The following is a 13,558-nucleotide window of genomic DNA, read 5'->3' as shown; positions in this document are numbered from 1 at the left end:
ATATTCTCGGCTTATTGGAGCCTCAAGTTGCGTCGATAAGCAAAAAATTTCCAGATCCAGATTCGGATTCAGATTCCTGTCTAGCCGGCTGGGAATGTGGACTGGTGGACTGGGGGACTGGTGGACTGGTGGACTGGAGGACTAGTGGACTTGGCACTGAAATTCAAAGACCGACCCGCCCGCATATCGTAAATGGGAAATCAATTGTTTGAATGTTTCGTGTTAACCATTATTGAGTTCGTTTATTGAAATTGAATAGAATTATTAGCTGTCAAATGACAGAAATGTGATATTATTGTATGTATTGTATATAGATAGCAACAAGAAACACAAAACTCCCATATATAATATAGTGTAATCGGTTTTCTTTGGATCTATATATGGGTATATATATATATATATATATATATATGGATCGAAACAATGCAACTCCCTCACGCCCTCACATTCTTTGATAATAATTATTTTCTCTTATTTTTGTAACAATTTTTATGGCTGATGCTTCGTTTTTTTTTTTTTTTTTGGCATTTGTTTTAAGTTTAAATTTAAGTAAAAATTACCATATATCGTATTTTTTAACTATTTAGTATATAAAACGTTATTCATTTGGATCTGGTGTGTACCATATCGTGTCTGAAACAGCGTATATCGAAAACAATGATATAACATTCACAATTCACAACAATTTCGGCTAAATATTAATCATTGCCTTTTCTCTATTTTTGATCCGATTTGAACACACATCGGATAACTATATATATATACTATATATGGCATATATCAACAATCTGTGCCGCACAACTTCATCGCTTTTCATCTCTTTCTATTTCGTTTCAGGTTATAAATTGCATTACATATGTACATATGCGGGGCTATATATATATATAATATATATATATATTAGATTTAACTAGATATCGTTACAATTTTTTTTAGTTGAAGGTAATTAGTGCGAGAAACAGTATAAATCGAAAATCGACAAAAATCGGATATCCGCATATATATATGCTCCAAATATGAGTTAATTTTTTGAGGGGGATTTTATATATATATATATATTTTATATATAATTAGGTAGGTATCGTTAACGGTTTAGTAAAGGTATTTAAGTCTAGGTAAGTAGGTAGATATATATATATATATATCCGTACATATATACTATATAATGATGGAAAAAAAACCGGCATGAGGCATGAGGATGAGCCTTACATAAAAAATATTAAGAAACTACTCCGTATAATGATTAAATTCAAAAAGAACAGCCTAAAATCGCATAACAAGATTAACAAATCTAAACAATATAATTAATTTTTTATCAAACATTTTGCAAATGATTTAACTGGTTTTTTAATGCTAATTATAAATGAATCCTTACATCTCTAACATGCTCTTGATTTTCTTAAAATAAATTCATTCGTGAATAAAAATGGCCAAAACCTATGATAATTTAATGGCTAAAAAAAAAAAAGTAAATGATTTTGTTTGGGTGCGATATCGGATGCTACAAGCAGCTGCATTTTTTTTTTAAGCCATCTAATTAAATTCAATTAAGAACAGCTTTCAACGCAACTCGGCTTGAGTCACCCAAGTTCGACCCCATGTACGGAGCGTACATGTTTTTTTTTCGGTTCTTTTGGTTTTCTTCTTTTTTTTTTTGTAACTATAATATGTATATAACATCGGCGATAACAAGAAATCACTCGTCATGTCCGTTTATTGTACTGCATGTGTTGCGTTGCGTGTACGTTGCACGTCATTCTTTGGTGGATGGGCGTATTATTCTCTAGATTTCGAGGCGCCAGCGCTTCTCGCTCCGATCCGCCCGCCGCCTTGCCTGCTCCGATCCGCCTTCAACCACTGATGCTCCTTATACTCTTACTCATCATAGTCGCCGATGAGCAGGCCACGTTTGCCGAATCCCAGCGAGGAAACAGCAGCCAGATTGGGCGTCGTATCGATGCCATCGAACAGATCACTGGTGGCGGAGGTGTTTAACGAATTGAGGGTCACGTTGAAGGTCGATCGTCCGGTGGCAGCCGTGTGGAAGCGATCCTGCAGCTGCTGCTGACGTTTCAGACGGTCCAGCTCCTCTTTCAAGGCCTGGTTGCTAGCCCTCAGGCTGTCCGCCTCCCGCAGACAGTCGCGCAATCTATGGGAACAGAGAAAACGAGTCATGTAGTCCGATAAGCGGGATGTACATTGTAAGGCGTTACTGAGTCATCTGGTAATACCCTCCAGATAAATCATAAGCCCAGTACTTCTACTTACGTATCAATCTCGCCCTGCATGCTCTTGATGTAGTCACAGGCCTTGATCAGGATCTGGGACTTGGAGTCGTTGGGCGGCGTCCGTCCACTGGGACTGGGATTGCTTTTGCTGCTGCTGCTGGGACTTGTGCTGGCCTCGCTGGAGCTGGAGCTCAGGCTGGGCAGCATCTCCTTGAGCTTGAAGATCCAACAGTTGATCTTGTCGCGACGGCGACGCTCCACTTCGTTGTGCGTCGCACGGCGCTTATCGTCTCGCTTCTTATACGCCTCCAGCTTGCTGGTGGGCGTGCCAGTAGAGCTACTAGAGCAGGCAGGAACGGCTGCAGCAACCGCATCTACTGGAGATCGCTGATATAGCACCACTGCAGGGGCTGGAGGTGCTGCTGCTGCTGTATGGGGTGCAGACGCCACCGCAGGCACTGCAGGAACGGAAGATTTACAGGAAGGAATTGTGGTGGTGGTGCTGGTGGCTGTCGTGGTGGCGACATGGAGCTTCTCACTCAGCACCTCCGGTTCAATTTTAATGGTAGACTTGGTCTGGGTACACCCGAGGCTGGTGTCCTTTACCAGATATATCTCACAGCCGGTTGGCAGCTGCAGGTTGGTGGGCAGCAGAGCCTGGACATCCAGTTCAGAGCCCGGCTCCTGTTTAATGGCATAATACTCCTGGGACTCGTCGTCATCCAAGGAGTTCTCCTCACCGCAAATAGTGAGGAATATTTGGGCACCACCACCACTGCTACTGCTGATCAGCGGATTTCCCGACGTACTGGTCAGGATCAGGCTTTGGCCGTTGGCAAATGGTCCGGCCATCAGATCGGATGGATTGTGGCTGGTGATCAGTGCTCCGGGAGCTACCGCCGATGTGGCTAGCTCCAGCTCCAGACGTGGCCGCTTGCGTACGTTCATCCTTGCATCGCCACGCACAATCCGGATCCCAAAATCAGCCGTACTGTTCACGTAACTGAGTACCGTGTGTCCGAGCCGAGTCGAGCCTAGAACCCACTGAGATCTGCTATCCGACGGGTATTAACTGCCGCGGTGGCTGGCTGCCAGATGAGCGAGGATTACGGAGCTGCGAGGCGACGAAGCGTAGTCGTCTGTTTGCTCTGCCATTTAACAACACAATTTGTTGTTGGCAAAAACAAATTTATTTTCGTTTAGGGTGACCGTTGGCGGGGTAACCACCCAATCCCAATAAGAATAGGTGGAGACACATTGATTTCTGATGAGAACTATCGATAGCTTTTTTTGGGCTGGCCATACTGACCTATCGAAATTTAAGTTTATGGCGGGAAACGAGATTCAAATACTGTAAATGTTCAGTGTTGTTAAGTCGAAGAACAATAAATCGAAGTATCGATATTAAAATCGATTAAAAAAGCTCAATTCTCAACAGTTTTGGCTATTTTAATTTTTTAAATGTCAAAATTAATAAAATGCTGATATATTATAAAATGACATTTATTAAAATCTGATTATAATAAAACTTTTACTAACAGCAAACAAATTTTAAGCTAAAAACATAAAAGTTTTATTTATTTTCATTCAATTTTCAAACAAGTAAAGTTTGGAATGCGAAAAAACAATATATATTAAAATTATATATCAATACACTGTACGAATATATGCAGTAGTCCCCACATAATCACTCTAAAGAAGTGGTCACACTGGCCGCCAAAATGTCGTTGCCTTCGCAGTTTTTGAAGAATTTGAAACGTTTCCGGCTGGTAACCTTCGATGTAACGGATACACTGCTACGCCTGGAGAACCCGCTGCGACAATACCATGAAACGGCAACGGAATGTGGCATCACCGACCTGGACCGCAACCAGCTGGAGCGATGTTTCCGCCAAAGCTTTTCGGCCATGAGCCGGGAATATCCGAACTTTGGCCGACTCTCGCCGGGATTGGGCTGGCAGAACTGGTGGCTGGAGCTGGTGGCCCGCACATTCACCTGCGCCAGTCCGGGAGTGTCCACCGAGCAGCTGGAGACGATTGGCCGTCGCTTGATCACCATTTTCCGCACCAGCAAGTGCTGGGGTCACATTGAGGGCGCCCAGGAGCTGGTGCAGTGCGTCCGACAAGCCGGCAAGCATGTGGGTGTGATCTCCAACTTTGATCCGTCCCTGTCCCAGGTTCTGGCCGCCATGGGCTTTGCGGACAAGTTCGATTTCGTACTGACGTCCTACGAGGCGGGCGTTATGAAGCCGGACACCGGCATCTTCAAAATCCCCCTCCAGAGACTCAACATCCGGCCGGAACAGGCCCTGCACATCGGCAACAAGATGGACATGGACTACACGGGTGCCAGGAACAGCGGCTGGAGTGGATTGCTGATAGCCGGCGAACGAACAGATCTTGCCAAGCATTCGTTTAGCAGTCTATCCGATCTGCTGAAAGCTCTGGAGACGAAGGAGATTGCTTGGTGACCTCCAGAGTAGGATCTGGGATTCCGAAAGGACAACCAAACGGTGCTTGACCCACATACTTGATTTTTGATGGCTGTAGTTATCTTTAGTTTTTGTTGAAATTATAAGAAATGTGATTTAATTTTTGTATTATTTTTTAGTTAATTTTTAGAGATGTATTAATAAAAACAAAGCCATATTTAATACTTACTAGGAAGTTATATAATTTTAATAGATTTCTATCGTTATTAGTATGATATTTATTAAGGTTTATGGTTTTTATAGCCATAACTTTTAACTTTAAAGCTAGTAAGGTCTCTTAAAAAAAACAAAAATTAGGGTCTGTTTTATAAACTAAACACTAAGATCCTTGGAACAACATAAAATATGTGAAACATCCTTTCTTATGACGACTAGTTGGATTAATCTATACCTGAAGACTTATCCAGTATTGCGGTTCCATATACTTATCGCTTATATACACACCCACACACACACACTCTCAACATACACTGACAAAAAAAAAACACTAAACATATTAAAAGTAAAAGCTAATTAGTTGGTAACCCGATTTGGTTTGGGAATGTGCCTGTCCAGCCGGAGATATATGTATATTGCAGACTAGATTCGGTGATTCGGTGACCCACTACGTCGCCTTGGTAGCCTTGGCCGGCATCTGGGCCTTGGCGGCCTTCAGTTGCTCCAGATTGAATTGCTTACGAATCTCGGTGGACACCTGGCGGATGACTGCGTCCGTATTGGCCTTCAGATCCCGCTCCAGTACATCGATGTCGACGTCCTTGCTCTCCAGCCGCATCTGCATGTCCGAGTAGAAGTCACAGAAGAGCACCGGCTCGTCCGAACCGTTGGGCGTCCGAGTGCTGCAGTACTGACCCCGCCGGTGGAGGTCATCGTTGCCCGACTGCGGATCCAATCCCAGCAAGCGGCGCGCCCCTAATGGCAGCTGTTGCTGGATTAGGCGCTCGTGTGATTGGGAGATGTGCTGCTTCAGCTTCTTGAACTCCTTCACCTCGTTCTTCATGTACTTCACGTAGCTGTACATCTTGGAGGTCTTCTTGGTGAGGTTCTCCAGGCAGGTGATGAAGTTCCGCACCTGCTGGGTGCGCGGCAAGGTGCTGGGATCCAGGCGCTCCGCCTCGTCGAAGTGCTGCAGTGAGCGATTGAAGTCGTGCTTCATGGCCAACGCGGAGGCCAGCACCACATGGTTCTCGGCCACCTGGGGGGCGTGCTCCACGGCGGCGGTCAGTATGGTGTCCGCATCGGCCAGGCGGCCCATCCGGAAGAGTATGGTGCCTAGGCTGAGCAGCGGAATGTCCTTGAAGATGGGCGGTGCCAGCTGGACGGCCAGTCGTGCACAGGGCAGGGCTTCCTTGGCGTTTCCCTTCATCCGCCAGTAGTAGGAGCTCAGGGTGTGGAATTTCCAGGACGAGGGATGATGCCTCAAGCCGTCCACCGCAAATCGGCGCGTCAGTTCCACTGTTGCCGTTCCCACATTCGGGTCATGCTCCTGCTCCACATACGCCGTGGCCAGGATCTCCGGTCGGAAGCTGTCTAGGTGATCGTAGGTGGCGGGACCCACCGACAGCTTGTGGTAGTCGCTGCACACCGGCTCCATGCCGCCCGAGCCGCCTTGTTGGTGGTGCAGCTCCCTCTGCTCTGGCAGGTTGATCCTCTTCAGCTGCTCGGGAGTGATCTTCAGGTAGGACATCCTCTTCTCCAGCATGTAGTAGTCCATGGCGCACTTGGCCTGCTCGGCCAGGTCCTCGCCGAAGCGCATGGAGAAGCGCAAGTGCTCGACAATCTGCTCCCGCTTGCGCAGCAGGTCCAGGTAGGAGCGCTCCACGTACTCGCTGTACCGGATCTGTTCCATAAATGCCGCCAGATTCTGCGGCTCTCGCATGTGAAACGGTGAGTCCAGCTTGGGGACGATCTGCTCCTCGCGCAGCACCCAATGGTTGCAGGCCAGGAGCACCTGGAGGCAGCCCAGCAGGACGACCACAGGGCAGAGGCGCATCTTGACAAGATTGAGCGGATAGTGGGTTTATGGGAGTCTCTGGTAAATACAAACGATTTTCCGGCAATGGTCCCACTCGGGTCCCAGCTGTTTACCCGGCAAAAGTGTGACCGGATGAAATATCGATATTTTCTGAAGTATTGCCGCCTATCGATAAATAAATTTAAAAAATATTGAGGCATATATTAAAAAATTTTATTTAAACTTTCTATCATTAGAAGCAAATTAGAAGTAAGAGCCATCGTATTTTTGAAAATAAGGGCTGTTTAATGTATATATTTTCTGAATTTAAATTTTAAAACTACAACAACACCTCCAGCTTTCCTTTCAATACTTTACAGATCGAATTTGGAGTGGAATGCCTCTTCTAATGGGCGTCCAAGCTCTTGGCCAGAGCCTTCTTCTCCGCCTCTCTTTTGGCGGCAGCTGCCTCCCTTTCCTGTCGGATCAGCGCCAATCGGGCCAGATCCGCCTTCGCCTCGGTCGTCTTTCCCTGGGCATGAAGCTTCTCGTATCTTCGTCGAGCCTTCTGCTTCTCGATTTCCTCACGTTCGCGGCGGGAAAGCTCGGGCTTGGGGACAGCGCCTCCATTTCCTTGAGCGGATGTATTCTTGGACAAACGATTGGGATTCTCGATCTCAATTAGAGCTGCTACTCCTTTTTTTTCCACTCGGACTGTTGCCTCTGGCAAGTCGGAGGAGAGTTCTTCAGGATCCGAATCCGTGTCTTTATCCTTTCTTGGCTCTTTTGTAGAATCATCTATTTCGTTTTCTTCAGAATCTTCAGAGCTGCGACGCAGCTCTTCGGGCGATGTGAAATGTCGATTGCGGCCCTTGTGATTGACGAACTTACCACGGGGCATGATGAATGTCTTCCAGATACTTTAGATTCTGGTCTTAAGTCTAATTTTTTTCGGGGAAAACCCTTAAAAATGGAAAGCGCCAAAAAAATGGAAAATTTATCGATGATTTGGCGCTAGCGCCCTCTGGCGTTGCTGGTTACTTATGTTAAACACTTAACAGTGGCCATAACAGTGCCTCAGAGCGCGAAATTCAAATTTGAAAAAAGAAGAATTTTAAATTTCTAACAAATTGAATTTGTAGTCTGTGCTATTAAATAAAATTTTGACAAAAAAAGGATTTTTTTAAATGGAAAAATTATGGCAGTTTGTATATTAGATTTTCAGAAACATATTAATACAATTTGTTGATTGAATTAGTTTGTAAGACTTTTGGAATCCCAAAATAAAAATGCACTTTCCGCCATTTTGTGCCCAGCTGCCACAGTTGCAGTTGCAGCATCCCATTGGTTGGATTTTTCTGTGATTTCTTCCGTCTTGGAAAACCAGTTTTTTGAGATTTTCTTTCAAGAAATGTCTTTCGTTTAGGGCCATAAAAAAATAACTAACTTGAAATTTGTTTGGCATATTTGTGTCAGCACATTCCTGAATGGCGAAATACAAAAAATTAATAAAAGAAAATTAAAAATGCGAAATATCATGCATCTCATTAACAGAAACTCTCACATATAACTTATTGATTTTTGTGCGGAAAAAAAAAAGACACAAAAAAAATGTAACCAAAAATTTAATGCACGAATTAATTATAAATTCCGTTGGTGCCCGCTACGAAAGTGGCCAAAAACCAAAAACCAAAAAAAAAAAGAAGTCAATTCATGGTAAATACTTGGTGTTATCTCCTCTTTATTATTTCGTTTGAATAAATCCAAGAAATGCAAATGAAACTTCTTTATTTATGGCCTCTATTTAACCCATCAGTGTGATGCTGTCTTGCTTTTTTCATTCAACCTTATGCACTTGCTTGGCTTTGTTAGAAAGTGTATGTCAGCACACCCCCCCCTTAAGTGCCACGCCCCCTCAAAAGGGGTAGGGGGGGACCATGTAAATGAGAAGAAATTAGTGGGCCGGCAACTGGAATGCGTAATGGAATTCTAATTGCGTGTACGCACTTTCCAGCTGCGTGCGTCAATTTTTATACCGATCAGCCAGATCGAGGTGGAAAAGATATATATCTGTATCTGTATGTATAGATATATGTTTGAATATATATATTTATTTCTTTGAGATTGCAGGTGAGCCAATCCAATCCTATGTTTTGCGTAGGTCGCATTGGGTGTGTTATGGTGTGGGGGTTTGGGTTTGGGGCCTTAAGGTTTTGGGGTATTGGGTTTGTCGAGTGCCAAGACAGTGGGAACTACAAGATATCATCCTGTCTTTTTAAAATATTGATGAAAAGTAAGACTTGAAGAAACCAGATCCTACCAGAAACCTACCTAACCTCCTCTACTAACCTCTACTACCTAATACTTCTATTAAAAACCTTAAGCTATATAACCCTTTTAACTTATTCTAAAAACTACCTCAAAAATACCTAAATATATATCCACCTTATATATAATATAAAGTCCCTATTGAGACCCCTTCTAATGGCACTCACTGTCCACAAGCTCATTTCGAACCGATTTGGACAATGGTCTCTTCAAGAAGTCTCTTCAGCCAACGATACGATCGCCTCCGGCTGGCGTGGAAAAAAAGCTCTTGGCGCGTACACTCGTGTGTGTACGCACTGTATCTGTACTATATAATATTGTATGCACTGCGGCAGATGTCTCGACATCGAATTGGGTCGATGACAGATTGTGGCCCGAACACCGAAGACTCGAGGCCCGAGTAGGACTGAGAACTGAGAACAGAGGCTGATTCTGATAAAAATATAAGAAATACTTACCAATCGTTTGGTGAACTCAGCTGCTGATTTTCTTCAGGTAAGAATTGTCTATTTTTTTGTTAACAATTTGTTTTTGTTGTTTTTGTTAGGTTGTAATCGCAATCAGCACTTGATATCGAAATATCAGTTAACAAGTTGGGGCGCTTGTCGAAATTCTTGTTTCAGCTACTGGTGGCACTATTTTAGTTGCTACTGTTTAATAGATTACATTTTTAGTTTTTTTTTAATTTTTTCAGCTCTTTATTTTGTTTTTGTTAATTTTTTTTTATCTGAAAATTGTGGCTTTTTTGGGGCAACCTGGATCACACCCAAAACAAGCCAACTATTTGGCCAGAGGCTCCTCTTGGCCGTGGAAATTTATGATTCTTCATTGGCATGCAAAATGAGTGAACCATAAATGCGAACAGCCTGAACTGCCCTTTTACATTTTTTTACATTTTATTTTAAGCTAAAACTTAAAAAAAAAATGATACACAGTTCAAGCTGTGATTTGGAATGTTTATTGGCTTTTGTTGGCCATCTTTCTTTGGGGCCTTTTTTTCTTAAAATTCAATAAATTAATCGTAGAAACCTAAATCCCGCTAAGAAATCTGTTGCTTTTTTGCTAAATTTCTGTCAAAGGTCAATTTCGCTTTCTATACCCTGTAGTTTTAGAAGAGTATATTGATTTTTTTAAATGGTTTAAGCCTTTAAATAAATTCATTTTAGTAAAGATTTATTTTAACTTCTTAGATAGTCATCTTTGGCTTTTTATTTTTCTTTATTATTATAATTCTTAGGGTATTTATCTTGTTGGCTTATTTTTGTGTTTTTATGAATATTATTCACTGTCGCTGAACTTTCACACCACGTGTGAGCTAACCTTTTGTGGCGAAAAATGTCTGAAAATGCCAATCGTCTTTGTTCCTCCTTTGTCTGAGATTTTTTTTTGTGGCTTTAAAGTAGAAAATATATAAATCATTTGTTGTCTGGAAAATAAATCTTAGTTCAATTGTGACCGGGTTTAAATTTAGTCAATAAAAGCGTATGAGTTCTATTTTTAAAAAAATATTCAACCAACTTATGCAAACGGTCAGCTCGTGTTCGACTTTCCACTGAAAAAAAGGGCTCACAGACACAGAGAGAAAAGGGGAGGCTTTCTAAAGAAATCTATTAATATTCATATACATAGTTTGAGGACCTTATCTATGCTGTAAAATACTGAATGTCTTAAATACTATAAAATATAATATCTTATAGTTTCAATAACTTATAATACCAGAACTAAAGAGCTTAAAAGTAGCCCTGCCATTTCCCTACTTTTAATTCTCCTTATACTTATCATAATTCCTTCTAATTCCTTCTTATAATAATTTTTAATAACCCCTACTTCCCTCTTATTTTTGGCAGTGCATTTCTAGTTATGAATTCATACCTTGCTGACCCACTCGAGGCCCTTTTTGGCCAAAAACTTTCATCCCGCTTCGATCAGATTTTTCTCGATCACCGCGATGAGTTCGCTGGGGTTATTAATGACCCGTCGATCCATTGACCCCGCCGACAGAAAGCTACCTAGCGGGGCTAACTAAAAAAACAAAAAAGAAAAAAACATAGAAATATGAAAACAAGTTCTGCGAAGAAAGCCGGGGTGCTGATGAATAATTCAGTGCCCCCTTCGGGTTCATAGGAAACTGTTTTTGGTTTTTGGATTTTTTTGATTCGAATTCGCATTGGGATTTTTAGAGATTTACCATTTTTGGTAATTAAGTGTGGGTCAATAGGTCTCCGTAGGTCCGAAAGGGGGAAGCGAGCTAATATAAGACGCTGCCGCATCTTGGCCAGCTTTAGTTAAAGCGAAATGTGGCGGAGCGGCGGTTGTGTTTGGGCCTTCCTTCTGGCCAGTCTGTGGCTGATGGCCACGGTCTCCTCGGAGACCCTCATCGAGGTGGACGAGAACGGGGACGAGTACGAGCTGAAGCGGTTCTATATCCAAGGACGTCAACTGCGCGGTGATGGCAGCCAGTCCCAGTGCGTCGTTACGCGCCGGAAGAGGAACTCTCGCGCCCTCACCACCTTCGGCACCGCGAATCGCAACATCTCGGTCACCTCCCAGCCCCTCAAGGTGGAGGCCGTGCCGGGCAAGGAGCATCGCGAGGGCGACCAGGATCTGGAGGTGAAGCACCGTTATGTGGCTCTGACTGGAGTACACTTTGAGCCCAATGTGGAGGATGATGACGAGGACGATGATGAGGACTTTGAGGATGAGGAGGAAAATGTGCCAGTGAACTCTCCCAAGGGGGAGTCGAACTTCGTGCCGGCCGCTTTGGCCCTGCCCCTGGCCTCCACAGCGGGTGCCTCTCCCGCCGTCCAGACCTCCCAGAGCCATCTCGCCCAGGGAGTCAGTGTGGTGGCCAGTTCCGCCTCTCACGCCAACGTGGCCGGAGATGCCGGCATCGTGGTGGTGCAGTCGCATCAGCCCCCCAAGGTCAACCCCGACACCCATGCCGTCTTCGAGCTGAAGCCCGTCCAGGCTGACACGCCCGGCTATCCGTTCGTCCATCCCTGGGACTACGAGCCCGAGGACGAGGACGAGGATGACTACGACGAGGAGGACTACGACGACTTCTACTACGGCAGCGACTACTATCGCGATCATACCGGCTACTATCCGTTGGGCGAGTACGACGAGCATGTGATCGAGGAGATCAACCCGGTCACCACGAGTGCCTACTGGAGCACCGGCGAGGACGACAGTGACATCCATCCCGTTATCAACCAGGCCAACAAGCGTCCCAACCAGGGCCAGAAGAACAAGAACAAGAAGAACAAGAACCAGAAGAACAAGAACCAGAAGAATCGCAATCAATTGCAGAAGAAGCGCAAGCAGCAGCAGGCTGCTGAGAACCAGCAGAAGCAGAAGAAGAAGCCCGAGAAGAACCAGCAGGACAAGAAGAAGGACCCCAAGGACCAAAAGGACAAGGAGGAGGAGGAGCAACTTCAGGCCGTGAAGCCAGTAGATGTGATCAAGAAACCCGAGTCTTCCAGCATGACAGAGTCTTCTGCCTCGGCTTCTAGTTCTTCTAACACTTCCAGCCAGTCTTCGATGAGCAATTCTTCTGATAAGAATAAGAAGAAACCCAAGAAGAAGAAGCAGAAGAAGCCATCCAGCAGCAGCATCAGCAGCAGCACTTCAGTCCGTAGAAAGAAGAAGAAGCCGAGCAGCAGCAGCAGCAGCAGCAGCCTCAGCAGCAGCAGCAACAAGCGTCGTCGTCCCAGCAGCAGCAGCAGCAGCAGCAGCAACATTGGCGGCTACCGTCGCCGTCGTCCGCAGCAGCAGCAACAGCAACAGCAGCAGAGGTTGCAAGACCAGCGCCGTCGCCGTCGCCGCCAGCAGCAGCAGAAGCGTCGCCGCCAGCAGCAACAGCAGCAGAAGCGCCGCCGCCAGCAGCAGCAACGCCGCCGTCGATTGGGCAACAAGAACCGCCAATTCTACGGCGACGAGCCCATCATTAACTGCATTTACATCAACAAGGATCCGCCGACGACCACCACCACCACGCCCCGTCCCTTCTGGAACATCCTGGGCCGTCAGTCGCAGGACTCGGCGCCAGCTGCCCCCAAGGATAATGGTGCCGTTGCCGCCGTTGCTCCCGCTTCCGAATCCGACGCCAGCGATGTAGATCCTGCCGCCCAGGAGGCTGTCCTCCAGGCGGTTCGTCGCAACTTTGGAGAATTCGGTGGCCGTAAGCGCGTCAACCTGCGTTTCGTGTCCTAGAATCCTTTAAGGACCCCCCCTTTTCCATCCTAATTTTTTTTGCTATTTATTTATTTATTGTAATACCAGCTAGAGTTTTTTTTTTTTTTTGATTATTATTACATATTATTTATTTGTTTAAAAAGTTCAAAAAGAAAGTTTTATTTTCGAGACACGTTGGCTCTTTGTTTGGATTGTCTGGTGGGCGGGCTTTTTAGTTTTTTGCATTTTGGATGCATTCGGGCTTTATTGATTTCTGGACAGGACAGGTCAGAAGAGAACGGAACAGGTGTGCAACCTGAATCTGTCGCCCTTCCGGCCACTGAGAGAAAGGGTATCCAGATCTAAAGACCTAAATTTTGATT

General features: G+C 44.8%; 5 protein-coding genes across 5 annotated transcripts; 2 read left to right on the top strand and 3 right to left on the bottom strand.

Moving 5' to 3' along the window:
- Positions 1–285: 285 nt before the first annotated feature.
- Positions 286–3,451, bottom strand: Usf (upstream transcription factor usf). Its single transcript, XM_017254334.3, has 2 exons — positions 2,269–3,451; positions 286–2,149 (listed from the first exon to the last, which is right to left on the bottom strand). The coding sequence occupies exons 1-2, from the start codon at positions 3,174–3,176 to the stop codon at positions 1,876–1,878; spliced, it is 1,182 nt and encodes a 393-aa protein (XP_017109823.1). The 5' UTR covers positions 3,177–3,451; the 3' UTR covers positions 286–1,875.
- Positions 3,452–3,706: 255 nt separating this feature from the next.
- Positions 3,707–4,888, top strand: LOC108134133 (rhythmically expressed gene 2 protein). Its single transcript, XM_017254344.3, has one exon. It carries the CDS (start codon positions 3,950–3,952, stop codon positions 4,697–4,699), a length of 750 nt encoding a protein of 249 aa, XP_017109833.2. The 5' UTR covers positions 3,707–3,949; the 3' UTR covers positions 4,700–4,888.
- An 82-nt stretch (positions 4,889–4,970) lies between these two features.
- LOC108134132 (tetratricopeptide repeat protein 17) lies at positions 4,971–6,812 on the bottom strand. The gene has a single exon (XM_017254343.3). The coding sequence runs from the start codon at positions 6,711–6,713 to the stop codon at positions 5,325–5,327; it is 1,389 nt and encodes a 462-aa protein (XP_017109832.1). The 5' UTR covers positions 6,714–6,812; the 3' UTR covers positions 4,971–5,324.
- A 72-nt stretch (positions 6,813–6,884) lies between these two features.
- On the bottom strand, positions 6,885–7,852 carry LOC108134109 (28 kDa heat- and acid-stable phosphoprotein). Its single transcript, XM_070282161.1, has 2 exons — positions 7,566–7,852; positions 6,885–7,514 (listed from the first exon to the last, which is right to left on the bottom strand). Exons 1-2 carry the CDS (start codon positions 7,573–7,575, stop codon positions 7,081–7,083), a joined length of 444 nt encoding a protein of 147 aa, XP_070138262.1. The 5' UTR covers positions 7,576–7,852; the 3' UTR covers positions 6,885–7,080.
- A 3,445-nt stretch (positions 7,853–11,297) lies between these two features.
- LOC108134101 (uncharacterized) lies at positions 11,298–13,214 on the top strand. The gene has a single exon (XM_017254286.2). The coding sequence runs from the start codon at positions 11,298–11,300 to the stop codon at positions 13,212–13,214; it is 1,917 nt and encodes a 638-aa protein (XP_017109775.2).
- The last annotated feature ends 344 nt before the right edge of the window (positions 13,215–13,558 follow it).

The sequence above is a fragment of the Drosophila bipectinata genome, chromosome XL, assembly GCF_030179905.1.
Source record: "Drosophila bipectinata strain 14024-0381.07 chromosome XL, DbipHiC1v2, whole genome shotgun sequence".
NCBI lineage: Eukaryota > Metazoa > Arthropoda > Insecta > Diptera > Drosophilidae > Drosophila > Drosophila bipectinata.
Note: the sequence above shows the minus strand (reverse complement) of the source record. Positions and strands in the feature narration are given on the sequence as shown.

Bases quoted from the DNA above. Each gene is read 5' to 3' on its own strand.
- LOC108134132 (XM_017254343.3), bottom strand. From the start codon at position 6,713: ATGCGCCTCTGCCCTGTGGTCGTCCTGCTGGGCTGCCTCCAGGTGCTC.
- Usf (XM_017254334.3), bottom strand. From the start codon at position 3,176: ATGAACGTACGCAAGCGGCCACGTCTGGAGCTGGAGCTAGCCACATCG. The intron at 2,150-2,268 runs GTAAGTAGAAGT...CTGTTCCCATAG, and splicing joins ATGCAGGGCGAGATTGATAC to ATTGCGCGACTGTCTGCGGG.
- LOC108134133 (XM_017254344.3), top strand. From the start codon at position 3,950: ATGTCGTTGCCTTCGCAGTTTTTGAAGAATTTGAAACGTTTCCGGCTG.
- LOC108134101 (XM_017254286.2), top strand. From the start codon at position 11,298: ATGTGGCGGAGCGGCGGTTGTGTTTGGGCCTTCCTTCTGGCCAGTCTG.